The 27627-nt window shown below is 44.6% G+C and overlaps 1 protein-coding gene across 1 annotated transcript; it reads right to left on the bottom strand.

The window, feature by feature from the left end:
• Nucleotides 1-60: 60 nt before the first annotated feature.
• On the bottom strand, nucleotides 61-27108 carry dnah1 (dynein, axonemal, heavy chain 1). The gene is made up of 79 exons (XM_068586161.1): nucleotides 27031-27108; nucleotides 26360-26513; nucleotides 26142-26223; nucleotides 25848-25995; nucleotides 25429-25579; nucleotides 25178-25310; nucleotides 24918-25088; nucleotides 24565-24802; nucleotides 24276-24430; nucleotides 23964-24175; nucleotides 23288-23586; nucleotides 22950-23100; nucleotides 22616-22809; nucleotides 22297-22522; nucleotides 21986-22105; nucleotides 21808-21890; nucleotides 21571-21712; nucleotides 21167-21322; nucleotides 20763-20961; nucleotides 20413-20666; nucleotides 19967-20179; nucleotides 19630-19794; nucleotides 18727-18848; nucleotides 18318-18423; nucleotides 18064-18243; nucleotides 17811-17951; nucleotides 17507-17670; nucleotides 17296-17409; nucleotides 17018-17206; nucleotides 16812-16917; nucleotides 16149-16262; nucleotides 15910-16059; nucleotides 15444-15530; nucleotides 15173-15359; nucleotides 14995-15086; nucleotides 14724-14878; nucleotides 14469-14646; nucleotides 14192-14386; nucleotides 13956-14075; nucleotides 13286-13444; nucleotides 13059-13160; nucleotides 12830-12970; nucleotides 12512-12672; nucleotides 12264-12421; nucleotides 11891-12064; nucleotides 11756-11785; nucleotides 11346-11524; nucleotides 10860-11090; nucleotides 10554-10750; nucleotides 10118-10253; nucleotides 9636-9844; nucleotides 9386-9557; nucleotides 8991-9182; nucleotides 8766-8876; nucleotides 8468-8653; nucleotides 8183-8374; nucleotides 7849-8016; nucleotides 7543-7734; nucleotides 7264-7395; nucleotides 6670-6795; nucleotides 6453-6572; nucleotides 5989-6138; nucleotides 5723-5883; nucleotides 5318-5543; nucleotides 4968-5163; nucleotides 4722-4873; nucleotides 4414-4610; nucleotides 4141-4285; nucleotides 3817-3975; nucleotides 3413-3544; nucleotides 3145-3315; nucleotides 2811-2990; nucleotides 2508-2684; nucleotides 2156-2326; nucleotides 1798-1928; nucleotides 1232-1376; nucleotides 893-1099; nucleotides 459-693; nucleotides 61-327 (listed from the first exon to the last, which is right to left on the bottom strand). The coding sequence occupies exons 2-79, from the start codon at nucleotides 26504-26506 to the stop codon at nucleotides 206-208; spliced, it is 12564 nt and encodes a 4187-aa protein (XP_068442262.1). The 5' UTR covers nucleotides 26507-26513; nucleotides 27031-27108; the 3' UTR covers nucleotides 61-205.
• Between the last annotated feature and the right edge of the window lie 519 nt (nucleotides 27109-27627).

The following is a 27627-nucleotide window of genomic DNA, read 5'->3' as shown; positions in this document are numbered from 1 at the left end:
ACCCTCTGAAACAGGATCCCTCTCACCTCTAGCAAAGTAAATAATCCAACAATATTACACTTGTGTGGGATTGTAAAAAACAGTTTATTATACAAAACAGTGTAATATACAGAGTTCTACTAAGCTCATTTCTAGAGACATAGACATGTCTCAGTGACAAAAAACAGCAACAGGTGCTTTCCTCTTTTCTTGTGTTTGTCCGAGTTCAGTAGTCCAGCGCGCAGATGAGGGCGACTCCCCGTTTGATCCAGTGTCTCTGGCTCTTATCTGTAGGCAGCTCCAGCGCCATCACATAGTTGGTGGAATGACCGGTTGTAGACAAAGTCCCTACAAAAGCACACAAAGCAGTTCAGCAACATTTTCTTTCTTCCCATCACGGCACAGTTAAGTGTTTCTGAGCAGTCTGCCATGGCGGCACACGCGGCGTCCACTCCAGCTCAGATACTGTGTGCACTAACCGGCTCGTGTCAGGGTCTTGTAGATGGGGCAGATGTAGACTCCAGAGGTTGGAGGTATGCGATTGGGTTTGGGGATCAGCCAGATGATGGACATTTCTGTGTGGAGCTCCTTGGCCTTGGACTCGCTGAGTTGGCCTGCTCGGTGATCCCAGCGAGCCCCTTCCAGGAATAGACCGTGGATGTAGCACCCTGCGTTTGGTTTCTCTCTGATCTGTGACACTGACTCCAGCATCACCTGAGGTAGAAGGGATGACAAAAGAAGTGAGGAAGTGACTGGGCGACAGCCAGTACAAAGCATTAAAAGCAAATCTTCAAAGCAATGCACACGCAAATTAACCCTATACGTCGATTTAGACCGGTACATGTGTCGCCCTACACTTGGAATCTGTGTCTTTTGAGTCAGTAGGGTTCAATCATTCAGCTTAACATCTGACCTCAAAGTCAAATCCAATTGTGTCGATGGAGGTGCCGGAGCGACGGGCGTAATTCTGCAGGGTTCCTGTGAGAAAAGCCTGGGGGAAAAAGAAGCCGCTAATCCAGAAAACAGGTGGAATGCCAACGCGGATCCATCTCTGCAGGAAACTGATCCTCTGCACCAGGTCTGACACCCAGGAGGCCAGGGGCTTCAGAGACGGGTATGCCTGGAGGGCGAGAGAGCAAGCTGCCACTCAAAGAAGCTGTGTACTGTTACGAAACAGAGGCGGGACCAGAAATGTCTCCAAAAGTTCATCGCTAATCTGTACACTGAGATCGTGTCTGCGTGTGTGTCTTGCCTTGGCTTTCCACATGTCAGGCACCACATTGTTGAACAGGCTGTTGGCCATGAGCTCCAGTTGTGATGACATCACCACTAAACCCTTCAGAGCCTTCACGATATCACTGAGACTCTGAGAGATGACGGCCAGCAGCGTGTTGTATCTGAGAGACAAAACGAGACATGTTACTAAAGTCTTGCAGTACCTCGTTCAGTATGACTCCGTCATGGTTCCTAGTATTTGCAAATGACAAGAGTATTGTGCAGACAAATACACAACAACTACACGTCATAAATACATTATGTACACCAAGACCTTGTTTAAAACATTAGCTTGATTCACAACACTTAAAGGAAAGATTACAACGTTTTTACGACTCCACAGTGTAAAAGGAGAGATTTTATATTTGCGAGAAGCTGAGAGCACCGTTGACCAATAACTTGGCAATTACAACTCAAATGTTGTCAACGGTGCCTTCAGTGGAGCACACATGGCCGTTTCTTTCTCTGATCTCAAACATCTACCAAACCGTATGAGTATGTTTATATTTAGGAGAACTGAAGTCCTCTGTTAGCTCTCGTTACCTGATGACCTCCTGGATGAGCACTGTGTTCATGGACTCTTCGTAGAGGACCGGGTACTTTTCCATCACCTCCTGAACACTGAAAGGCTTAGGAATCTTTCCGACGATGCCGGCCACTATCTCCTCCACCCTCTACGGGACAGGAAGAGCCACATCAGCAGCGAGGCGCAGCCGTAGACCAAGCATTCAGAAACACACACACATCATGTCAACATGTCTGACAGGCTGCAAAGCAAGGCTCAGTCAAGTATCTTAGGGGTAGAAACTTGATGTTTTCTGTCCCGCACCTCTCAATTTGTATTGAATAAATGTGCAAACTATGACATTATACAAGTGGTACTAAAATACATGATCTGTACCTCCTCCAGCGTTTTGCCCCCAGCAGCTACAGCTCGGGGCTGGAGGCAGACAACGGCTCCCAGCAGGGCGAAAGTCTCATTCTGGGCAAAGCTGATGTTGGCGTTGTCGTGGAGTCCAAAGATCTCCGGTGTATCATTGAGGGGCAAACCACGAATGTATGCCAAGTAATCCTAGAGTCAGAATGTACTATCATTTCCTCTCATTGTGATGTTAAAGCAAAATTGTATACACAACCAGCATTAGGGTGAAGCAGGATCTCCCTCTTTTAGAGTCAAGGTGTTTGATTACAAAGATCAAGTCTAATGCACTACTCGTGTCACACTCTTTTGAACGCTCCTGCGTGTATCTCACCTTGAGGCCCAGATTGGTGTCTATCTGCCGGTAGACTCCAGATGAAGAGTAGACGTGATCCTCTTTAAGCACAGCGGGACAGTAGAAGTCCTCCAGCACACTGAGCAGACACCGTCTGTCCCAGTCATCTGTGACGCGGCCGCCATAATTAATCTCCCCTGCGGTGTATTTCAGCACCTGGACAGGTAGAGGACCGAAAAAGGCTCAAACACACACTCATTCTCTGGCGGAGACAGTGTGGATGTCACAGCAGCAACTGACTGTGAGCAATAGCATAGCGACAGAAGCCTTGTCTCCTCACACCTTGTATGGGACGTCCTCGTACTCGTCCAGGAACATTTTCAGTTGGCTGACGCAGATGTTCAGGTCTCCGTCTGTGAACCCGTAGGAGATGTTGAAGCCCAGTGGGCCAAACTTCCTTCGCTCCAGAGCAATGCCATGGAAGAGACACAGAGACAGCAGCAGAGACTTGAGGTGAGCGGTCTGGAGAGGAGAGCAGAGGGGAGGAGGACGTTGGAGAGACTGCTAGGTACGAAACAAACTGATCTTAATCAAAGGCAAGTTTCCCAATCAACATATGAAGTGATGAATATAATGAGCTGAAATAGATTCAGATGGGGACCGAAGACGAGCAGACCTTGGTGGAAGAGGAGAGAAAATCATCGGTGAGCCTTAGGTAAGTTTTCTGAAGATTGGCCTTGATTCCCCTGGGAGGCTCAATAGTCATCTTTGACCCATTTTGGAGAATGGCCACCGGGAACTTGTTGCTGGGAAGACTTGTGAGCCACAGACGGAAGTCCTTGTGCACCTGTTTGGGGTGTTGTGAGCAGTAAAGGAAGTATTAACATTGGCAAAGTAAATGAAGGCTAGTTAAACATGCACTACTCCAATAAGTATGATCTGACCTTTTCTGGGTTGATGTTTTCAAGGAGTCTCTCCAGGGAGGGCATCCAGCTGGGCGCCAGGTGACAGTTCTGGAAAAAGACCCACTGACCTTTCTCCAAGGCAGTGTGCAACAGGATCTCAGCCCAGGGGCCCTACATCACCGAGCAGCAGCAGAAGAAACGGCAGATGTGAACAGTCGTGCCAAAAACAGGAAGCTCAACACAAGGCTTGAATTTAAGAGGAAACATCCACGCTTACTAGAAAGTTGTTCCGCATATAAAGAGCCGGTAACGTAGTCATAACACAATCTCCCTTCAGCCAGTTTGGCATTCTAGGAGTCTTTCAGAAAAGCTCGGGAGCTCAAGACAAACATGAAGGTCAGAGAGAGAGAGAGGTGATTCCCAGCACCCAATGAGACTCTGACCTGGCCCTGGCCCAGAGAGATGGACTTCATCTTCTTGGAGAACTGCATGACATCAGCAAACTTGTAGAGGTCAGCAGCAGGGTCGGTACCAGGGGAAAGGACAAAGATGAGGGGAGTGGTGGCAGACGAGTCCTTGAAGACCACGGCCAGGTCCGATGTCTGAGGGAAGATGGAGAGAGAAAGAGTGCTGTGATACACTGAAGAACAAAGACCGGACATGATAATGGAACCAATATCGGCATGTTAATAAGCGACTGTCACAGAAATAAGACATATTGGTTTTTAACATGAACATGAAGGAAAGAGGCAGGAGAGTGATGCTACCTGAGGCTCAATGAAGCGCTGTCCTAGCTGAGCTGAGACAAAGTCCTGCAGGGCTTCAACAAGACAGTCGGCCCTCAGACAGCGCAGGACCAGCAGCTTCTGGAATGAGTCCAGCTTTGTGTCCCACTGTCCAGGGAGAGGCTCCCTAGAGACACACACACACACACACACACATGCACACACACACACACATGCACACCTTGTTAGCTATAGACCGCTTCTGCACGGTTCACATTAAGGAAACAAGTGTGCATAGTGGTTTTCTACGCGTGCCTGTGAGGCTGGTTGCTGTCAAAGATTCTCTTGAAACCCTGCACATGTTTGGTGAAGCTCTCCGCCAGGTTGTTGAAGTGGTCCAGAGTGCTGAGGCCCAGCATGTCCTGCCAGGCGCGCTCCGACAGCCAACTCACTGCCGGGTTGGGCAGCTCGAGGACGGGCATCCCTCCAGAAAGCAGGTAGCGCCAGTCAGTCTGCCCCGGAGAGACCACACAGATTCATTTCATGTACCTGGATTAACTCAATTTATGTATTTGTACAAGTTCCTCCAGGAAGTTAAAGAGGGAAACTCCCCTGTGTCTCACCATATCAATTTTGTTCTCATTCATCATGATGCGAGCGCTGAGGAGGAAGGCGAACATGAGTTTGTGCTTCTCAAACAAGCTGCGGCACACATTGCTGTACAGGCTGAAGGTGAAAAATTCATTGATGTTGGCGATTCTCCTCTCCACTGTGTCTGTGAGAAACATAGTCGAGAAATAATAATAATCAGTGGACGCAGATATATATATCCCTTCATTTTGTTTCAATGCTATGGAATTTCTCTCTACCTGCTTTCTGTGAATTGGCAATACCAGCCAGGAAAATGCCAAGGAACCACTCCAGTGAGTACTGGTACATGGGGTCAACGTTCGACAGGTCCGATACACAGAAGAAGAGGATCTGAGTCCGCACAGCCACCGGCACATACTCCAGACGGGTGGCGTCAATGTCCCGCTCCGTCTTCTCCGCCACCGCCACTTTGGCCTACCAGTGAAACCAGCTCTCGTTAAATCCAACAATAGTGGCTTGTCAGTTTGATGGCAAATCGCCACAGTATCATATATGAGGTGTGGAGGGAGAAACGCCTTAAGGTAGGCCATGTGTGATATGAGAGGTAATAGCTCTCTTGCTATTTTACCTTGATCTCTCCAGCCTTGATCTTGGAAGCCCCCAACACTTGGATGAGCTCCTCATTGTCCACAGGGTTTCCCTCCGTGGAGCTGAGGCGGGACAGAATCTCATCTTCAATTTCTTTCAGCTCCTGTTTCATCTTGGCGTTGCTGATGATCAGCTGGTTCTTAGCCTCCTCCAGGTCAGGACGTTCCTCAGCCACCACCTGGCCCAGCAACTGGTCCTCCAGACCACTGGACATGCACATTTACACGAACACAGACGGTGAGACCAAGACATAACTGTTAGAATAAAGTTCTCACCCTGAATTTGATTTGGGAAAACATATTGGCACTAAATATATATTATTAAATACATGGCTTGTGTCAAAACATTTTTTGGATTTAGCTGTTATCTGTTAAGGTCATGTTACCTGGGTGACAGGGTGAAGTTAATGAGGGTGACTTTGGTGGAGACCTCTGGAGAGTAGTGTGGGTTCGGCAGCTTGGTGGTGATGTACATCTTGAAGTCTTCATGGTAAAAGATGACTGAATCCCCGAGCTTCAGCATTACGCTGCTTTTCTGCTTAAATGTCTAAGGGCAGAACAATGTGACTTAAGCGTGCGTGTGTGTATGTGTGTGTGTGTGTGTGTGTGTGTGTGTGTGTGTGTGTGTGTGTGTGTGTGTGTGTGTATTCACCTGCTGCAGCAACACAGGGTCTAGAGCAGGATCTAACTCCTCCCCGATGTTCTCCAAGATGCAGGGTTTGCCAAAGCTAATGGCGTTCTCGAGGCTGCGCAGGAAGTCCCGGTCACTTAACTTCAGAACCTCCAATCTGTTGTCTTGCTCCTGGGAGACACCAGGAAGCAAGTATGAATGAGAAGTGGATTAAATACAGACATTGAGAAGCTTCCCATAGGAGTTGGGAGTGGGCGATGTGGAAGATGAGTGAACCCCAACTGAACAGTATGCCCACTGGTTGCCACTGCGCCAAAGTGTGCCGAACTTAGTTCAACAACACATTGAGCAGCTGCGCTCTCGATACGGGTTCTACAATAAAGTTGTAAACTCCACAGGCAATGTGAAGGAATTAAGCTCTTGATACAGCTACTTTTCATCTATTCGTGTCTCACTGCCATCAGAGCGGCACACAGGTTCCTCACCATCTTTTTGATCCATTTGTTGGCTTGTCCCTGGGGATCAATGAATAAAGCCCAGCGCAGAGAGTACTGGGCAATCACACCATTCTCCACTGATAGGTTATCCTTGGGCAGACCTGATATCTATGCACATAGAAATGACGACATGGGATGACTGATTTCAATCAAAATGTTATAGGCTTAGATCCTGAATGCCAGCTGACGGTAGGATGGTTCCTACCTGCCAGGAACGGATCTTGACTGGATCTCCTAGGGTGTTGATCAAGTTGGATTCATCAGTGTGTGGAACACTAAGCTCTTTGAAACAATGCAGCATCTCCTCTGCCATGGCTGCCCTGTACTCTCCCTAGGAGCAGACAGAGACTCAAATCACAAAGAGACCTACAGCATCCACGCGACTGCAGCAAAGGACACAATAAGCACAAAATGAAAAACACAAAGAGACCAAAATAACTATGATGAGATGCTAAATGACCACAAAGTGTAATGCCTACAAAGAGACCCAAAACAGTAACAAAAGACGCTCAACAACTTTTAAGTCTGCATGTTATGCTCTTATGGAGGAGCGGTGGTTGGGCCACTTGTCTCATCATCCGCCTATGACAACAGTACATTCAGCCTTGTGATAGATTAGATGTTAAGACAAGTCTTCTGGAACATCAAAACTAAAAGTTAAACCTTTCCAACAGAAAAGAACCAGAACATTAATTGGTCAAAATGCAATTGATCTTGATGGGAAATATGTACACATTATATTATTGGTCGTGCACCTTTTTGATATGGATGCACCAACTGAGATATACAACCCACTTACAGTGAAAGGCCCCAGGTATGCTACGTATCCTGCAGAGAGAAGGACATCGCCTGCCACATTATGGACCATGTAATCCAGATCTTGCACTGTTTCCTTCCATCGCACCTTCTCATCTGCCAGTCCACCAATAAGCTGGAGGGTAAGGAAAATGTGAAATGTGTTTTATTGTCATATTGACAATATCACACTGCATCACGCAATTGAAGAGCACACAGAAAATCATATCCCCATCATAACATCCTATGAGATCAAGTCTTATTCCATCTCCTCCCGTCTGACCTTGTCTGCTCGAACGAGGCGGGCCTCACACAGTTGATACTTGTTGTCCAGTTCATCTTTCTTCGCCAGACACTCCTGGTACTTGGCCTGCAAAGCGGCGACGCCGCTCTCTACCACGGCCAGCTTTTCCTTAGCATCATCCAAGATGCCCTGTGTGACAGCTAAGTCCTCCTGGGCCTCATGGAGAGCTTGCTGTGCAAATATTCAAACATTTCTAATGGTAAGATGACTCTTATCTGACAAACATAAATACAGCAGCGTTTGATGTGGATAGCAAATAGCTCCAATGTGGATTTAAGTCTTTACCCTTTTAGGTTCCACACCCTTGGCCACAAAGTGAAATTTATGCATCGCTCGCACCCACTGACAGATGGAGGTACAGGCTTTGGAAACCTTGGCAATGGAAGCAGGCTGGAACTCCTCATTATCTATGTAGGGCTGGACGGCGTTGATCACGCTGTCTGGGATGTTTTCCTGCAAAACAATTGATGACAGAAAAAACAACTTTTAATACATCTCCCAAAGAGGAAGTCAGGATCAAACACAATGATCATTGCTCTGGAGAGACAATGACAACGTATGCTTCACATATGATGATGTGTCAATAAACATATGTACTGCCACTACATATGAGCTCTACCTTATCATACTTGAAGAGGCTCTCCAGAAACTTGCCAGGGTCTTGTAGCAGAGCTTTACCAGCTTCCCAGTAGTCATCTATCTTGGTGCCAGGCTTCTCTCCAGGTATCCTTTTGGGTTTGATGCCCTTCATAATGCACACCGCCTCCATAACCTGATTCACCCCTTTGGGAGGTCGCTGCATGGCTCGGACCTATGGAAAGAAAAAGGCAAAAAACAGGAGGTAAATTCGACATATCAACTAACAATGCGGTACTATTTGAATGTCATCACCAAATTCCCTGACCTCAGTGACATCGCTCTTGTTGAGCGACTTGAGGCTTTCGAGGGCCTCATCCAGGGCCGGCAAAGCCTCACTTAAGTCTCTCTGGGCGTCTTCGGCGATGGCTCCTGCAAAACGAGCTTTCTCTGAAGCCTTGGCTTCCTCCACTTGCACTGACTTCCGGGTCTCCTCTGCAATTACCGTGTCTTTCTGGCAACATAGAATATAAATCATACTCAAGGTCAGGCAGATGAATTGGAAAACCGCCCGCCCCTGTCTTTGTTCCACTGCTACTGATTTGCTGCATCTTTGGTTTCCTGACTTTGATGGTCTCCATAGTGACTTCAGTTTCCTTAGCGGCCTCCTCCAAAAGAGGCCTCATCACCTCCAGCTCCTCCTGCATCTTGCTCACATCTTCCGCTGTGCTAAGAAGCTGAAGGATGACAGAGCAGCAAGGAGTAAAGTAAGATTGCTCATAATGTCGCATGTGTACACAATTTACAAATTGAAATCCTGGCATTGTTATTTTGCCAGCTCAGCGCCTTGCCTTGTCCAGGCCAGTTTTCATGCGATTGCGCGCACTGCTCAGTTCTTGCTTCTTGCGTCCAATGAGATCTGAGAAGATTTTGAGCAGCTCCAGGTAGCTTTTGGGTGTGACATAGTTGTGTCGAGAAAGCTCAGCCAGGTAATGGCCACACTTCCTGGCTACCATCTGGTGGATCTTCATACACATCAATGTCTGGAGAGAAAATCAATTTGGGAGAGACTTTGTTTCATGAAAAGTTATTTCAATCTCTTAGAATTATGAATGTTTCCATTTTTTTTTCAGGCAGCTATTCACACACACACACACACACACACACACACACACACACACACACACACACACACACACACACACACACACATGCACACCCACACACGCGCGCAGAGCATCCTCACCAGTCCACTCATGACTGTGGGGCTGGCTTCCAGCTCGGGCAGGTCATTCAGAAAGGATGTGGCCACAGCCCGCAGAGCTTCCTCTGGCCAGGCACTGAACCAGTCGATGGTGCAACACGTCACCAGTGAGGGAAACTGCCTCAGCCGCGCACGAAACACCTCACCCATAGGACTGCAGAGGAAGAAGTGGAGTGTGAGTAGCAGAAAGGGAGAGAACGTGGACGGACCTTGGATCAGAACTTTGGACAACCTCATGCAGAGGACCGTGTGGATGTTTCTGCGGACCCTCCTGATGTAGGCAGCCAGGAGGTTGGCTTTAGTCAGCTGTCCGCCCTGGTCTTGCACCACTGGCTTCATGGCTACCAGGATGCGCTCCTGCTCGTCTGATGCATACAGGTTGGGAACATCCCCAGAGTTCAAAATGTTGTTGATATCCTCCAGGAAGGACTCACTCTTAATCTGGGGGGATTAACACAAAGGTAATGATGAGTAAAACACTGCCTTGCCTTTTGGAGTGAACAGGAATTCATCACTTTATACATTGTACACTCTACATGTTGCATTTTGGTTGAAGCGCTCTTTCAATTTGACTAAATCGATTAAAACAAGTGACAACAGTGCAACAGCATTCCTACCACTACATCCCATGAGCTGTCATGTACGATGGCTGTGTGATAGTGATGTTAATCAGCTACCACACAGTCTACTGTCGCAGGTGTTGAGGGTTATTACCTGTGTGTCTACAAAGAGGAAGGTGATCTGCTGGTTCTGAAGGCCGGCCTTCAGCATGATGCTTTTAATATCTTCTCTCCAATCTGTCTGGCTGTAGTTCTTTGACAGCTCAATCTGGAAACACTCATATTCTGAACTGAAGATGGACAAACACATGAGGACTGGGCCACAAGATGGTTAACAGTATCAACAGAACATAGTGTATACTTTTGGTTGAATGCTCTTCAAAGAATTTCCCTATAAAAGAAGAAAAGAAAACCCCTGCTTGTGCCTGAACTGTTACTCAGTCATCAATGACTAAAGGAACTTTGGTATAAAACAAATGCAAGTGAATGTTGATTGTGATATATTATTGTATCAATTTCATGTCTCATTATGATTTGTATAGTTTGCTCAAACAAATGTAAAAAGCCGCCCATCAATTTAAAAATCTCACATATATGAGGCCAGCTTGGTGAGTGACTGCCGCCCGCTCCCTCCCACTCCGAGCAGCAGGGCATTGCCCAGAGGCTGACGTAGGATGCGGCCAATACGGCACACGTGCTCAATGGCATCCATGAAGAGCACCAGCTTCATCTTGGTGGTACTGGTATAGTTGTAGTCTTCCATGTACTCATCCATCACTTTCCCCAACTAAATGACATCGTAAATGGGTGAAATGAAACAAGCATTTTCATTCACTTGTGCTGTTGAATGGAAAATAAAAGATTGATCTGGGGCATAAAATACTTCTGGCACTCACCTTTTCCTTGTCTTCTATGAGTGTGTAGACCTTGGGATCAGCTCCATGAATCATGAAATCTCCATACAAAACCGGTTGGCAGGTTACAGTTTCCTCGAAGCTGCAGCCAAACTCCTGAATGCAGTCCTTCAGGAGGTTGCTGAACCAGTCCCTGTCCTCAACACACACCAGGCGGTCTTGGAAAACTCGACAGCTTTCGTGGTACCACAGCTGCAGCAGCTGCAATTTGTCCTAAAATCACCAAAGTCACACTACTTTTATATTGGGAATACTTTCACTCCTGACTTCTCACCTTCATTAAAACTATTCTTGGGAATCAATAATATGTATTGCATCATTGTGGCATGATCCATACACTGCTTATACAAGTTGCAAGTTCGTAAGTACTAAACGGATCAAGTGACTGAAGCCGAAAGGTTAATCTAACAACATTTTTATAATAGTAATCTTAAATCACATTCATTGGATACTGTTAAATCTAACTACCTCTATCATTCCAGCCTCGGCCATCAGGATGCCCTGGAAGACTTTGGACAGGTCTCTGAGGTTGAAGGTGTAATGGGACTTGGCTGGAGTTGGGAGGAGCTGGGAGGTGATGGTGGAGTACACTCTGATAGTTGCGGCTACAAGAGGCTCATTTAGCGGCTGGATTTCTGGCACAGGTCCTGATGACAGAAAGCAGGATGGAAGAGAGAAGTGAAACCATGATAACATTCAATTTATGTGAAAATATATTCACTGTAAGATTACACTTTGGTCAACAACATGTGTAAAAGTGACTAAAATGAAGTGTTTTGTAACCTCTTATAATGTACAAGCTCTACTAACTGATACTGGTATTAAAATACATGTTTACACTCTTTGCACTCTTGCTTATCTCTGTGTCTCTGACTTACTGCCTGGTTCCTTTTGACTCATATTTCCACCTGAAAGAGAACAAAGATTCAGTTCCAAACCATTGTTGGTGTTTCTTCTCCACGGGCTTATGTGAGTATTCTCTGCCCTCTCCACGTCGAGCAGACCCGACTCACCCATCCAACTGCCCAGAATGGTGGAGAAAATCGTTTTCTTGCTGTCATCTTCCATTTCAGTGAAGGACAGGAAGTTGAAGTGGCGTGTGAAGCGCTGGGTGATGGGGTTCCGGCCTCCACCTGGGGGTCCCATGGCACAGGCAAAATTGATGTCCACTATGCGCTTGAACGCCCCTGTTTAGAAAGGACAGCAAAACAAGAGAACAGCTCAGTCTCACGAGACGTTTCATACTTCTTCGGAAACAAAACACATACATGAACTAAAACATGTCAATTATTATTTTGGGCAAGAAGACACACTCAAGAGCAATGTTCCATTAGGTCAACATTGAAAATCAAAAGCTCAAAGAAACAATAAAAAAAGAATTCTCACCTATCTGGTTCCTGTCATACCAGCCTCCATGGTCCATCCACTGCCTCAGCAGTTCAATAGGAGGCTGAGCACCATAAGTCTCCAACATGGGCATGTTCAGGTCATCAATGAACAAGATGAAGTGCTTCCCTAATGGAGGTCCAAACACACCTTTCCCCCTAACACACAGACGCGAGAAACCATTGAAATGGTGAGCCAAAAACATATGGTTGTATTGTAAATGACAATGTATAGTAGAGCAGGCATACCTTTTGTCCAGCTTACTGTCAATATAATCTTGAGTCTGGTTGGCTGATGTGCGGGCAGAGAACATGAGGAAGTGTGTGATGTATTCAGCGGGCATGTTCTTCAGCAGCTTGTCTGACATGGTCAGGGTCTTTCCTGTGCCCGTTGGCCCAACGCAGAGCACCTGGAACACACACACACACGTCAATATGAATCACAGGGCCTTTATTATGAGACTCTGAATGTGTGCTTCAGTAAAAAATGTTCACAGTATATGGTGACAAGTTATTTTATGACAATTACAGAGTTTGTGGTCGCGAAACGGCAATCAAAGTACTCACTGGTTTCTTATTGGTCAAAAGCACATGCATGAGGAAAGACATTCTCACTGTGTCAGCAGTGGGAACGATGATGTCAGCATAATGTGTCTCCGGCGTGATTACAACACTCTTTGCGTATTTCATCCAGCTGACCCACTGGACCTAAAGGACAGGCAAAAAGATGATTGAGAAAAAAAGCAAAAATGCATATGATGGTGCTAATCGCATGAAATATTTATAATATATTTACTTTTCTTTCCTCGTTTTCCTCGTCATCATCAAAGTTAGTAATCCCTGCATCATCCAGTGCGTAGTCGTACACCAGTCCCTCTTCTGGAAAGCATGACTCAATCTGAAGGACAAATACATTTACGTTAATTGAAATATACCTACGTCAAAAAATAATCAAGCTATCAATGCAAATTACATTATGATTATTTTGGTCTGGGGACGCTAAAGTGGAGGCGCTGGTATGACCTCTTCCTCTGCCATCTTCTTCCTGAGCCAGGCACTGAAGCGTTTACAGCTGGCTGCGTCTCCTGTGGCTCCCACACTCCACACTAGAGAGAAGAAGAACCAGGGCTCGATCAACTCCGCCAGACGGAGCAATTTATTCTGTGGCGGCGGCCTCTTATCCTACAAGACAAGAAAGGATTGATGGGGGAATCACGGTCAACAGAATCCACATATCCAAAAAGTATATACTGGAAAGATTTGTTTCATCAACTTCGAGGAGAAATCAGTAACTGCACATCTCATGACGTTGTTGAATGAATTAAACATGTTATTGGCTGCTCGAGTAGCATGATTGCTACCACATTAATTACTGAAACCAACAAACTTAGTCAATGTTTTTAAAAGCAGAGCATCTTCAGTATCCGTTTAGTTGGGACTAAGAAAATGTACCACCAGTATTTTTTATATACAGATGGATATAATAATTATACAATCATTCAAATACTATAGCCATTTTTAAGGTCCTGAAAACCTTGTGTTCTGAAGCTTGTACAGCTTCCCTTTAGCACTAAATATTTATCAAACAAAGCTCGAACTCCTAGGAGTAATAGAGATTTTATATTATATTTGCACAGAAATCCATGTAAATTCATTTCATGGGGCTAATCCAACAAAGAACAGCAGCACACACCTGTTTTGTGGCGTAAGGACTGAAGAAGCAGTCCATAAGTTTAAGCAGACTGCAGGTTAGGTTGCTGTCCAGAGAGGTGATGACCTCCTTTACTGATGAGCGGACAAATGTGACGGAGTCCTATAGAAGGTACAGAATAATAAAAGCAAAAAGCAGCACATTCTTTGTTTAATCAACTACAGTGAAAAGCTTTAAGGTTCCCTGGTGGTGTCTCTCAGTTCCCCCTCCCCTCTCACCTGTAGGAACCTGGCAAACAGGGAGTGGAGCTGCTCTGTGTACGCTTTCAGGGCTTTCGGGACTTGCCTCAGCCAACACTCTGTAAAAGGGACGAGGCCCAGGATGCTGGGCTCCAGGTAGACCATGCCACAGCGAGACACTGTGGCTGGAGATGCCACTGCCAGGTCTTGCACCTCAAACATCATGGTCATCACCTGCAAGGAGCAAACACCGAATGCCTGAATGCGCGCGGGACAAAGGAAACAACAGGGACAAACGATGAAGACGTAACCTTACTTCAGAGAGCTTGATGATTTCCCCGGAGCTGAGGCACAGCTTCTTGTTGTCATCCAGCACAGTGTTCATGTTCTCAATCCATACGGCGTCCACTGGCCCGTCAAACATGTACCACTTCTTCTCAGTGTCCATGGAGGCTGCACCTCCACGGATAACAGATGAGAGGATACCATCCGTCCTGTCGGGTGTGGGGAAAAAGTGTCTCGTAGGAGTCTGGTTTGTTCTGTCGTTTGTGTAAAACAAAGCATCACTTACCACTCGTGTGTGAGCAAGTCGTACTCCCCGTAGAGCTGTCCCATGGTGATAGACTTGGGGTTGAGGACATATATTTGAACCGCATCATACACACCGCCACTCACGGAGGGCTGGCCCTTCAGAGCTGTTATCGCCTCACCTAGGATCTCATAACACTGAAACACACAGCAGTAACGCTCACATACAAGACTCTGTGCCGCAAAACTAAAATAATTGACGACGTCGGAGAGCTGGGAATAAAACTGTAAACAGTGTAAAGTAGAAGGTGCACCTTGGTTTTGCCTGATCCAGAGGGTCCAACCAACATCAGGCCATGTCTCACCACAGTTGTCTCATACAGCTGGATACACTTACTTATATACCCTGAAATAACCACACAGCTATCAGCTACTCATCCTACTTGCATATCTGAAAAAAAACATATTTGATGTACTTCCACAGACACCAACCGTCCACATCTTTGAGATTTTTCTTGGTGCAGACATTACGCATGGACTCTTCGAGTGTGCCGTAGTCGATTGGCTCCTGTTTTGTTTGAGGGAAAAGGTCGGACACGATGCCGTAGAAGAGCTTCAGGTCGTCCTGTAAAAACTTTGGCACGTTGACATCTTGAATGGCTCGAAGGCAGATCAACTCCTGGGAGACAGCAATATTGCAGAAGAGTATTGTCAAATTCTCTTCTACTTCATTTCCATCATCAAAATAAGAAACCTTTCTAACCTCGTTCATGACGGGGTTTTCTCTCTTCAGGTTTCCAGCAGCTGAGATCACGGTCTTCACAGCTCTCATGCCAAAGTCATAATGATCCTTCAGAGAAAGGAGAGCAAAAGTAAACACATCTTCATGTCTTTGTTAATCTTATACACACACACACACACACACACACACACACACACACACACACACACACACACACACACACACACACACACATATTCAAACATCTTTCCATCCTCTGGGGTGTATTAACTATGTAACTATGTGCTGCATACCAATATTTCATAATTGAATTCTGTCAAATTAAAGTATTCAACTTAAATAAAGTAATGTCCATCACAACATGCGGACACCACTTTTAACTAGCTTTTTCAGTATCATGCACACTCATTTCCCCGAATAAATATCGCATTCACATGTGTGTGAAATGTGAACGTAAGTCCTGACCTCCTGTGAATCCATACGCTACCTGAGCGCTGAGCTGCTCAGAGGAGAGCTTGAACGTGGTGGTGATCTTCTTGGAGAGGACTTTGGCATCATTGAAGCCAAACGAGTACAAGGAGATCTCCGCTATCATCGCATAGTCAGGCACCATCATGGCCACAGGACGAAACAGTGCCTGGAGAAGATACAATCCACTTTGTTGAGCTTCATCTGCGTATCATCAGCGTTTTGTAGTTATTTAAAAATGAAACCATCATATCAAACCTTGAGATTGTCAGGCAGCTCAGTGCGTCCAGCGTAACCAGGATTCATAGTGATGAAGACAGCGCACGAAGGGACGAGAGGGATCTCTGTGCCCTCAAACACAAACCTTTCTGCCTAAAAACACAACACAACACACACACACACACACACACACACACACACACACACACACACACGTATCTCAACTTATCATGCTACCACATGAGCTTCTTTTTGGGTGGAATGCAGTGGTGGTGAAACAAAATCGTATTCTTTCCTTAAATAAAAACATATATTTCTACTTCATAATGGGAAAGGACTCAATGAAACTTTAATTCCAGTCACTTTCAGAATTGTAATGATTGATAAGATTTACTTTAATTATGTGGAAAGTTGGTTTTATTGCTGCAGTTGGTTGACCAACTTCCTATATTGGTGAGTAATCTCTGCAAAGATCGTTGCTAGTTTTTACATAATAAAACTTTAAATAGTACTGCGTCCATGTCTCTGTAATTGATCCAGGAAGTGAAATGATGGCAAATTATCAAAAGCAAAACAAACCCATTTGTTCTTTCCTGAAATACTCACTGTACTGAGGCACAGTATTTATACAACTCAAGTACTCTGCCATAAACTACACTATGTACCAGCACATGATTTAATACTGAATTCCCTTCTTCTCACCCTTTGCTGTTGGGCCTTTTGTATGGTGGTGATCTGTTGAGCCACCACAGACAGCACTTCCACATCAATGCGGTTAAACTCATCAAAGCATGCCCAGGCCCCGGAGCTGCAAGAAGGAAGACAGACAGAACATGACTGCAATTCATGAAATATGTGCGATATTTACCAGCAGACATTCTATCAGACTTCAGTAATTGGCCTCTCACCTGGCCAGTCCTTTCAGAAACTTGCCCATAGCCATGAAGTCCAGCTGGTCAGAGCAGTTGAAAACAACTGTCTGGATAGCCAGAGCCTTTCCCAGATCTTTAGTGGTTTCGGTCTTCCCTGTCCCCGCTGGACCTGCAGGAGCTCCCCCAAACTTCAGGTGTAGAGCTCCTGTTAGGGTCAGATAGCATCTGAAAAAAGGCCGGCCGGGGGTAGTGTATTAAAACGATGAAATGCCATTCAGGGAACAAACAGCCTGGACAACATGAGACTGAACTACCTGTCAGTGAGTGGGGTGATGACCAGGCGTCCAGAGTTACCGAGGTACTCGTATCCATACAAAAACTCTGCGTTGACTGCGCGGGTGTACAAGTCATCTTTTGTCCAGTAATATCTACAAACAGTATCAGATGGACTGCAATGTTAGAACACATGGGAGCTCCAATGTCAAGAATGGTTGAGCTAAAAAGCACACAAAAAAGACAGATGACCTGAGCTGGCTGATCCACTCAAAGTCATTGACGCTCGAGACTTTCTGCTCCACCAGTTTGTCCGCAACATCCTTAGCATGGACCTCTATGACGATGAGGGCAGACAGCACGGCTCGCTGCATCTTAGACAGACGTCCTCTCACCAGCTGCACCAAGTCGCCCAGCTTCAGAAACAAAAGGAGAAGTTTAAAGAATATAGTGATCAGCAGCAGAGTCTGCACAATGTTCAGCGTAAATGTGACTTTTTTCAAATCTTATGGATATTTAGAGTTTGAAGTTTGAATATTGGCCCCATATTCCACACCTGTTTCTGTAGTTGGGGATAAAGGCGTTTGGACAAGTCTCCCTTGTCCAAGGCCTCAGACACCTCAGCAGTCCAGTAGACCTGACAGCCAGCTATCACCACTTGTCCAGGCCACGATAACACCCACTCTACACGAGGTTGCTGAGGGGTCAAGAGAGCGCACACAGATGATATAAGATAAGACATGAACAATTGACATTGTTCAAATCAGCAGATTGGATTACGCATCAAAGTGAGAGTGAGGGTCACAGACCTCCGGGTAGGCTTTGAGTGAGCGGTCAATGCTATCCCTCAGTGTGGCCTTCATAGATTTCTCGACGGCCCTGAGCCAGTCCTCCACATTTCCAGTGGGCCACACTGGCACTGACAGCTTCACCTCCTCCCCTTCTCCAGAGTACATATGAGTGATCTGCAGATCTGGCTGGAATTGAAGCTGAGAACCAAGAGAAGTCTCAGTCACATGTTACATCTTCAGTATGAACAGAGTAATTGTAAAAATCAACAAACCTGTGCGATGTTCTCAAAGCATTTGCGTAAGTGTGGTTGTACAGCAGTAGGATCTTTGGTCTGGGACAGAATCTCCAGGAGCTCATCATCTGACAGGAAATAAAACCTAAAGGACAAATATCCACTGATCAGTACATAGTCTTTCATCTTAGTCATCACCAGTGTGTCAAAATTGAGAAGCTCGGGAACTCAAGGCCCAAGTCGTCCACAAATATATTATTGTTGATGAATTGTCTTTTACTTTTTAAAGGTTTGCTTGTTTTCCTTTTGGTATCAAAGCTACCGCCATTTAGAGCAACCAAATGCATACCCTCTCAAGGGAACGGTATGTGGAATCTTCTCATAACTCTGTTATCAACACCACTATTGAGAGCCAGGGGAATCTCTGGGCACTTTCTGTTCAGATTACCTGGGGAAGGATCCTCGTTTTATCTCCAAGTATTCACTGAGTCCCTTCTGCACCTGGTCCAACCGCTCGTTGCACCTTTTCAGTTTGCCGAGCAGATCGTCTTCTTGACACTGCTCAATCACCTAGAGAAAAATTAACAGTGTACAAGTTAGACTGAAATTACATCACTGTATCAGAACAAAACCGCTGTCCTTTAACCCCAGTGCCTCACTATAAAAAGGTTGCATTTTGTCCCTAAAAAACAAAATGTCTGCATCAAGAAATCTGCCATATAGAACAATAATAATAATAACAATTAAAACTTTCGCCACTTTTAGTTAGTCCTGATCATAAGTCCAATCAATTAATTTCCATTAATTTACCCTTCGAATGCCAGGGTTTTTTCATAATACCGCTGTTTTTAATCAAGCAAAATATAACAACTTTTTTTTTTGTATAGAAACTATCTTCTCCATATTTAATGCCAGAGGGTATTTTCTAAATCGGAGATATGTCAGTGATAATTTATTTTGATGCATTTATATTTTTCAGCTTTCAGGAAACCAGAGAAAAGCATGTATTCGCCCCATAGGGCGAACGGGAAAAAAATACTCAATATGGTGGAAAAGCCAGGACTCAAGATATGAATCCTGGTTGAATGCATGATGTTATGCTGTAATGGCCACGGATCAATAATTGAGGTTTTAATGAGTTTCATTGTGGACATGTTTGCCCATATTTGGCTAGTTTATTATAGACCTTTTTGTTTATTACGTAAATGAGGATGAACTTCCAAATGTCTAAATTAAAACAAATAAACAAAACACACTCTTTCCCAAATGCATTCTATTTGCCATGACACAGGCCCCAAAACGAATTACAAATACCAACTTAAAGGTTCATGGTTATGGTGGAAGCTCTAACCTTTGGATTGTCAATGGTGCTTTGCATGATGCTCCTCCATGTTTGATACATGTACTGGTATCTTTTTCCCTCCACAGGCAGCTGCTCGTTGATATCATCAGAGCTGAAGATGGGCTCCAAGTAGAGCCAGGAACGCTGGCATGTCAGCCACTCCTCCAGCACATCCTGCAAGCACCAGAAGAGGGCAGCAGCACAACATAAGACACCACATAGTAATGATACACAACACAAGACCATAAGTGTGTGTGTGTGTGTGTGTGTGTGTGTGTGTGTGTGTGTGTGTGTGTGTGTGTGTGTGTGTGTGTGTGTGTGTGTGTGTGTGTGTGTGTGTGTGTACTTGAGTCATTCTGAGCTTGCTCTCCCAGGTGTTGATACGGTCCTCAAAGGTCTTTTTGAATGGAGAGAAGGACATGCTCTGCGTCAAGACAATGTGGTCATCCAGCAACTGCAATACTTCATCCATGCTCTTCAAGATGTAGGTGCCTGTCTCCTTGTAGGGCAACACATCAAAGAGTATTGCCGACCACTCTTGTTCCATCTTTTCCAGGGCCTGAGTGAGACGGTGTGGAAAAAAAAGTAGCAGCCACCAAATTTTAAATCACATATTCACACACCGGCCAACTGCCCTATTCGTCAAATTTGCATTTAAATTAAAATGAGCTTTCCAAATTCTGTCCAAACTTTGCACTTCCATTGGGTCACCCCATTCATTACACATCCTAGTACGAACTTAACACTTCATAAAACACTGTATTTAGAGAATGAATCATGTTCCATGGGTACCTGTTCAATGGCGTACTCTTTCCCAGCTACGTCAGCCACATGAGTGATGTCCTCCACATGCTTCTGGAGACCAAGATCCAGGCATTGAGATAAGGTCAGGTTGGCTGTGGGCCTGACTTTCATCTGAATGCGTTCTGAAAGAATCTCCCAGTGGCGGCTTTTCATCCCGGGGTTCCTCAGACCCTGAATCAGATGAATAAAGGGGCGGAACTCCTCAAACTTGCTGTGGATTACATTTGCCACCACCTGGCACTCTGGCGTCGTGCAAGACAAAGAAAAGAGCACGTCAGACCTCTTAACAACCACACTTCACTTTGTCAAGTTTGAATGCCGATATATGTGTGACCTACCAGGAATGTCGTTGAACTGTTTAATGCATTTGTGCATGATCTTGTAGGCGTTTGTAACATTAGACTCAAGCTTCTCCGGGTCGATGGAAGACAGCGGGTCATGGAGCCAGCTCTCATGCCAATGAAACCAATCAGAGGTGGTTGTCCACAGATCTTTAAAAGGCTGGAATTCCTTGACAAGCTTCTGCAGCCGATCATACTGTAAAACACATTTATATTTCATTGTGAGCAAAAGTATGACAAATAACTGATGCACGATATGTATGTGTATCAATTGTATCTATCAATACTGGTTGAAAGTTGCTATATATTATACTAACTACCAAAATGAATATATACATACACGTACACACACATATTTACATACAGTATATACATGATTTTATGGATTCTCTTTCACTTACATTCGTGACAGGAAGACCTAACAGTCGTTCTCTGATGTTGTAGGTTTGAGCCAACGCCTGACTGTCCTTAAACTGCTTGCTTATACTCCTCACCTCATTGGCCACCTCATGAGCACGATCCATGTCTGTATGAGTTGAAAACCCAGCAACCAGCATCTATTGACACAGTCGTGGTGCGTTAGAACCAAATAGTATCAACTCACTTTGACTTAACCTGAACATTCTCACATTAAGACATAATAAACAAAGGGCTGTCGAGAGCGGATTATTTTAGAGACTACTGCAAGTTAAAGGAGGAGGTTCAAAAGAAGAGAATCTGAATAATACAAAATCATCAAGGGGGACAACTGTAAGTAACAAGACCGTGAGTTGAATTGTTGTGGAATAAAAAATGATCAACTGACCTTTAGAGAGTCTAGGGTTTCCGCAAAGTTGCCCTGGTCAATCAGCTGGGTCTTATGGAAGTGCGCCTCGTCCTCAATATGCTGGAGAGCTACTGACTCCATTTGCCTGACCATCTTTTCAGACCACTTAATAGCTGTCCACCTGCAGAGGTTTATAATAAAGCAATCACTGCAATAACTTCACTCTTTCCTCCATTCTTATACATAAGAACACTAGCATGATGATTTTACACTTACTTTTGATTAAAATCCTCATTTGAAAGACAGTGGAAAACTTCATCTAGTACCTCATAGTCTGACAGGATATTGCCAACAATTTCCTGTTGTGGACAGATTGATTCAAATTGTCAGATTTATTGACAAAGTAAACCTTCATATGACAGAAAACAGAAATAGCAAGGCCATGTATGTGCACCTTGTAATTCTTGAGCTCTTTCGGCAATAGCTTGATCCACTCCCTCTTTTCAACCAGTTCGTCAATGCTGTTGACCCTTTTACACAGCGTTCTACTCGTTTTGCTGTACTCGTCACACGCCTGCGCACATACAAGATAAAAGTGTATCATGAAAGTTAAAAAAGGTAGAAAAACGCCACTTTCAAACTGGAGAAAATGTACATCCTGTACCAAAGAAATGCATTACCAAAACACTTCAATACATAACACCTATGCAGTACTGTGTACAAAAGACACATACGTGTGTACATATATACATACAAATGACTTACATCATCAATCCGTTTACGTAGCTTCTGAGTAAAGTGCTCCAGCATTGCATCGCCTAAAGCCTTTCTTTTGTTAGAGAGAGTCTGACGTACAGCCACTACACGGACCATGAATGGACCGATGACGATGGAGCATGGTAGAGAGCGCTCAAGAGTTTCCTTGTCTTTGAGATTTTGTTCCACCTCTTTCTTCACCTCTTGAGAGGTCTGTTCTTCATACGTATGAGATCTGGCAGAGAAGATTTAAATGACTCCATTTAAAGAGAAAAGCAAAAATGGCTGAGCCTTAGCCTCTTCATACATCATTTTTAAACACACTTACAGGAGCAGGGTCTTGATGTCCGAGTTGTATAACTCCAGGAATTTCTCGTATTTGACAGCATAAGCCCTGAGAGGTATGGCTGCTTGTATCAGAGCATTGCTGACCTTCTTTCGCAGCACATCTATCTTTGGTTCATGTAAATTCACTGAAAAGAGCTTCTCACCGCCACCAATGAACAAGTTCTGCATCACAAACTGGCATGGACAAGAGAGGAACCGGTAAATCATTGACCCGGAGAGTCACTATCATCATCAACGGAGAGAGAAAGCCAACATGTTTTACATTGCATTTCGTTATTTGAGGTCATGCTCTGTAATGTATATGTACATTTTACCTCATCAGGCTGTGGTACGAGGTATGTGGCCCGAATGGCCTCATCAAACAAGTTGACTAAAGAAGGCTCAAAATTCTCCAGTGGAGTGCTGTAATACACCCCAGTCTGATTCATAAGCAAGTCCAACAGGAACAGAGGGTTCTTCAGTGGCCTAGTTACAGAGAACAAAGTAATATTACAACCACAATATTGCATATTTAGCAGAGTATATATTGTATTACTGACTCCAACAATAAAAGCAGCGTAAGAAAACACAGATGCAGAGAAGCACAAAAGTGTGTGAAGATGTTTACATCAATGAACGCGTGGCCCATGTGTGCGACTGCATGCTATCCTACTTGTAGGGGCTTATGACGAGCCTGTCGTCCCAGACCAGGTCCTGAGGACATGTCAGAACATTGTGGCAAGCGTTCAACACCATCTGAGTAAAGCTGAGCAGCGAATCCTGCACGAGGAACCGCAGGGTGTCCTGCAGCTTTGAGCGCACCACAGCCACCAGTCTGTAGAGCTTGGACAACTTGTAGATGTCCCAGCTAGACACGTTCACGTTGTACGTGCCCTTGCTACAGTAAACCAGCTTGGAACGGATGCTGTTGCTTAGCATGGGAATCCACGACTGCCTGAGAAACAAGCTGATCTGGAGAGGGAAGAAACGGTTTCATGCTTCTATATGATATTCAGGTGTCTTATTCATCTGCAAAGTATCTATTTCTAGTCATCATCAGCAACAAAAATGTATCCATGGTTAAAATTGAATGAATGGGATTTTTACAGGCTTTTTTTTTTACCAGTAGCATATGATTTAAAATAAGAGTTGTTGCCGTTAATCTTTTACAAATGGTTTGACCACCAATAAACTGCAGACGACTCATTGTTTTGGCTCTAGTGGTGGTTACATGTGGGTGCTACTTCCGCAGTGATCAAACAATACATTCAAATTGTTAATTAAAAGAAGAAAAAAAGCAACTATAATGCCCAGCATGCAGACGAAAAGCTGCCACAACGGTACAATACCCGAGTATGAACTTGAGATTGGAGGAGTTCAAACTCGTCCAGTCGTAGTGGTTTGATTCCAGTGACGTTGAACAGCCTCATATTTCCTACTTTGTTGCACTCAAGCCACATGTCAGATAACACAGAGACCACCTCTGGCTTTGTTAGATGGGATAAGATGAAAAGACTCTGTTTGTTCTTCCCATAGGGAAAGGGAGGAACTGGAACGCACCCTGTACATAGATAGAAGACACCAGGTTTTGGATGGTGATACATTTTGTTAATCGTAATCTCATTGACTCAAACAAATATATACAACAATATCTGTCTCACCTCCTTGAGGTACATACTCAGGTTCCTTCTGTGGCAGGGTGATGTGTGAAAACTCCTGCGGGTGCCTCATCACTACTTTGTTAAAGAGCATGCGGTTCATCGTACACTCATAATCCAGCTTGACCGCCTTCTCCAGCTCTGGCCACGTCTCCATACTGCACAAACAATACTCTCTTAATACACCTTATTGTTTCGTTAACATTGCAACTCAGTGGGATCTAATTCTAAAACAGGTCATTCTGAAGAAGGGTACAATAACAGCATGTAATGTTACTCTGACATCGCTCACGTTTCCTGCCTGAGCCCAGGTGTTGAGAGGGCGAATCTTTTGATACGCTGGAGACTCTGGGTATCAATCGATGGTGTTCTATTGCAGAAGGGCATGCAGTCCACGGACAAGTGGTAGAGGAGCAAAGCTTCTGTGTTCTCCCGTAAGCGCAGGGCAAACTTGATCCGTTCCACAAAGACTCGTGGGTCTTCAGAACTGAATGTCAATCTAATCCTGGGAACCCAGAACGTGGTGCCCGCTATCATAACATTGGAAAGGAGGGAGATGATACACGGTCAACAAGAAATAACGCAGACGAGAGGAACTCATGGGATTATACAGTGTCATGATAGCGCTCGGGCATAAAAACCAACCTGAAGATGTTCTCTCTTTGTGTTCTTGATTTAGAGAGCGATTTCCTTGTTCAGCTGTCCGTTTGCCAATTTGGTGAACTTTCTGTACCAGGTATTGGCGTTTCTCCTTACTATATTCAAGAACCTCAACCGAATGCCAGCTGTAGCCCGGGGAGGAGCTTTTTGTGTCAACTTCAAAAGGGAGAGAAGAGAGTAATCACCCAAGATCATAAAATAGTGTCCATCTTTGTTCATGCAGTTTAATCATGAGCACATTTTACCGGAAGCAATCGTGTCATCTGGAGGCAGCAGAGCTTTTGAAGGATTGGGTTTTTTATAAGATGATTGTTCAGCATTGGCCAGGGAGAGCCAGTCTTCTGGGGTCCTGCAGTCATACTCCTCATTGTCAAACACCTAACGGATAAACGAAGCAAACATGAGGGTGGGGCAGGGCTGTGCCCAGAAATATGGGATGTAATGGCAGTTGGTAACCCAAATGCTAAAGAAAAGATTGCAGCAGTAAGACACTTACCTCCAGAGGGAGGTAGGGGGATGCAGGTTGGTCTGTTGTGGTCACAACCTTATCACTGTCACTCTTATGTTTCGGGATTAGGAGATTGGAGTCAATGCCATTTTCTCTCAGGAGCTGTTGGAAGTCTAACTTTAAATATTCCCTTCGCTGTCTATAAAAAAACAATACAAACCAGTATAAATAAGTCTGGACAGGCAGTTACAATAAACCAAATGGTGGACCCAGCTAAACCAGCTAATGTACAATAAAAGAAAATCAGTCAAATGTGTGGTGTATAGACGCTTACTGTCCTACTCAATCACATCTGACCAGTGACTCTGGCATTACAGTATTTACAATACCCTCACTACAATAAAATGCAGGACGAGTATGACGTGTACTCTTCTGCCAGACATGGGACACACAAACAGATCGCATACCTCTCTATCGCTAACTTGCGGGGGGTCTTGCCAGGAACGGTTAGGTAGGGTAGCTGGACCTTTTGGGAATATGATCCCAGTGAGAAAGGCCCATGTTTTGTTTTTTTACCAGGCTTGCGCTGGTCATGTGGAGTCTTGAAGGTTGTAGCTAAAGAAAACAGTGCAGAAGGACACAGATTTGTATATAATGTTGAATATGCTCCACTTGTGAACATACAGTTGGCGTATCAGAAATAATGACTGGAAATTCCTACATGTCTAAAAAAAAAAGCATGTAATGCAGTAGCATCGCACCTTTTGTCGTGTTGAGATCACTGAACTCAGAGACAGAATCACGCTGTGACCTCTGCTGGATCTCAGGTAACGCTGAAAATAACTGATCAATAAACAGGAAGCTTCAGTCTCTTGGTTTTAGTCAGAGCTCAACTGAAGCTCAGTGTTTTGCATGAGCTTCTTAATGAAATGTCTGACAGAATATGAAGAGTCCTGTGCAGGAGCAGCAGCGCTTTCACCTTAATCGGTGTGAAGTCTTCTGAGTAGAAGCCCCTCTGGTTATTCACAATGCATTTCCGGATTTTAGGGAGTTTGCACCAGGGATTTATGGGTCGTGGTTTGATCGGAGGATGAGGCGCCAAATTAGGAAAATATTTCTCTTCCATCCCCGACCTAGCAGAATAAAATAACGTTATGTGTAACGTGAAAACGGTTAACTTTAGCTATATTTTGAAAGAGGAAGTGTATCAAATTAAAAACATCCAACAGGGGAAACATTAGGACAGTAACTTTGTCATCTGTGTACGTTATAACCAACCGCTGTTGCCAAAGAAGCAGCAAAAAAGCTGAGGAGCTGTCAGCTGACCAATCAACTGTCAAATGAGCCAATCAGTTTAACGCATAAACCAACGGGAGCATGTTTAAGGGAAACAGCGAAATAAACTAAAGCTATCGATATATATTGCGAAGTCTTAGGGCAGTAGTAGCCACACTTTAAACATGTCTGGCGAAATTTGAACAACTTTTCGCTCACGAGTTTTTAATAATACGGGAAGTTATTCATCTGTGAATATCTTTCCAATGTTGCCAAAGACGCGTCAAAAGAAGCGTTTTAAAATACACACGTTTAGACGGTAACCTCGTTAGCTGTGAGGAACAACCTTCAACAGCAAAAACAATTTTGACAGACCTTGTCTTGGGTTCAATCGCGAGTCCTAGCGCGTCTTAACTGTCCTCTGCACAACGAGCTAAAATCTCAGTTTCCAAGTAGACGTTAACTTCTGGTCCCCATGCCAACGGAATATAAACAGTTGGTCACGCGGCAACAGTTGTCGTGGAGACGTAAGAAAGGACCGTGTCACTACAATGTGGAAGTAGTATTATATTATATTATAATAACTAAAACTTTGTTTTGAAACTCATCAGTGCTTAACTCCTCACCCCCTCTATTTATGAGGAAAAACGCCTGAAATGACGTACCCAAATGTCTGTCGCTTTAGAACCAATTTGACAACATGCCTCAATGAAGTTGGTCTTGCAAAAAAGAAAATCCCTAAAGTTTCTTGTGAAAGTGTCAGACAACCTGTAGTTATACAGAAAGAGAGCAGTGGGTCTTTGAAGTCAGTAGGACAAAGTAAGACCATTATACAGTGTTCTTTTCATGAAATGACCCAGACGGAGCTCCATTAAGGACATGTGAAGCACCTGCTCCACTTGGAGTCAAAGTTGTATTTTTGCATTGTTATTAGTGGTTATTGCACAGTTAGAAACTTCGATAAATGTATGT

The sequence above is a fragment of the Clinocottus analis genome, unplaced genomic scaffold (assembly GCF_023055335.1).
Source record: "Clinocottus analis isolate CAN_PGR_092001 unplaced genomic scaffold, fCliAna1.0.p SCAF_20, whole genome shotgun sequence".
NCBI lineage: Eukaryota > Metazoa > Chordata > Actinopteri > Perciformes > Cottidae > Clinocottus > Clinocottus analis.
This window is presented reverse-complemented; position numbering and strand designations above follow the sequence as displayed.

Coding starts and splice junctions, on each gene's coding strand:
- dnah1 (XM_068586161.1), bottom strand. CDS start 26,506: ATGGAAGAGAAATATTTTCCTAATTTGGCGCCTCATCCTCCGATCAAA. Junction 13,161..13,285: donor AGAAGATGGCAGAGGAAGAG/GTCATACCAGCG, acceptor TTTGTCCTTCAG/ATTGAGTCATGCTTTCCAGA. Junction 12,422..12,511: donor GACAGTAAGCTGGACAAAAG/GTATGCCTGCTC, acceptor TCTGTGTGTTAG/GGGGAAAGGTGTGTTTGGAC.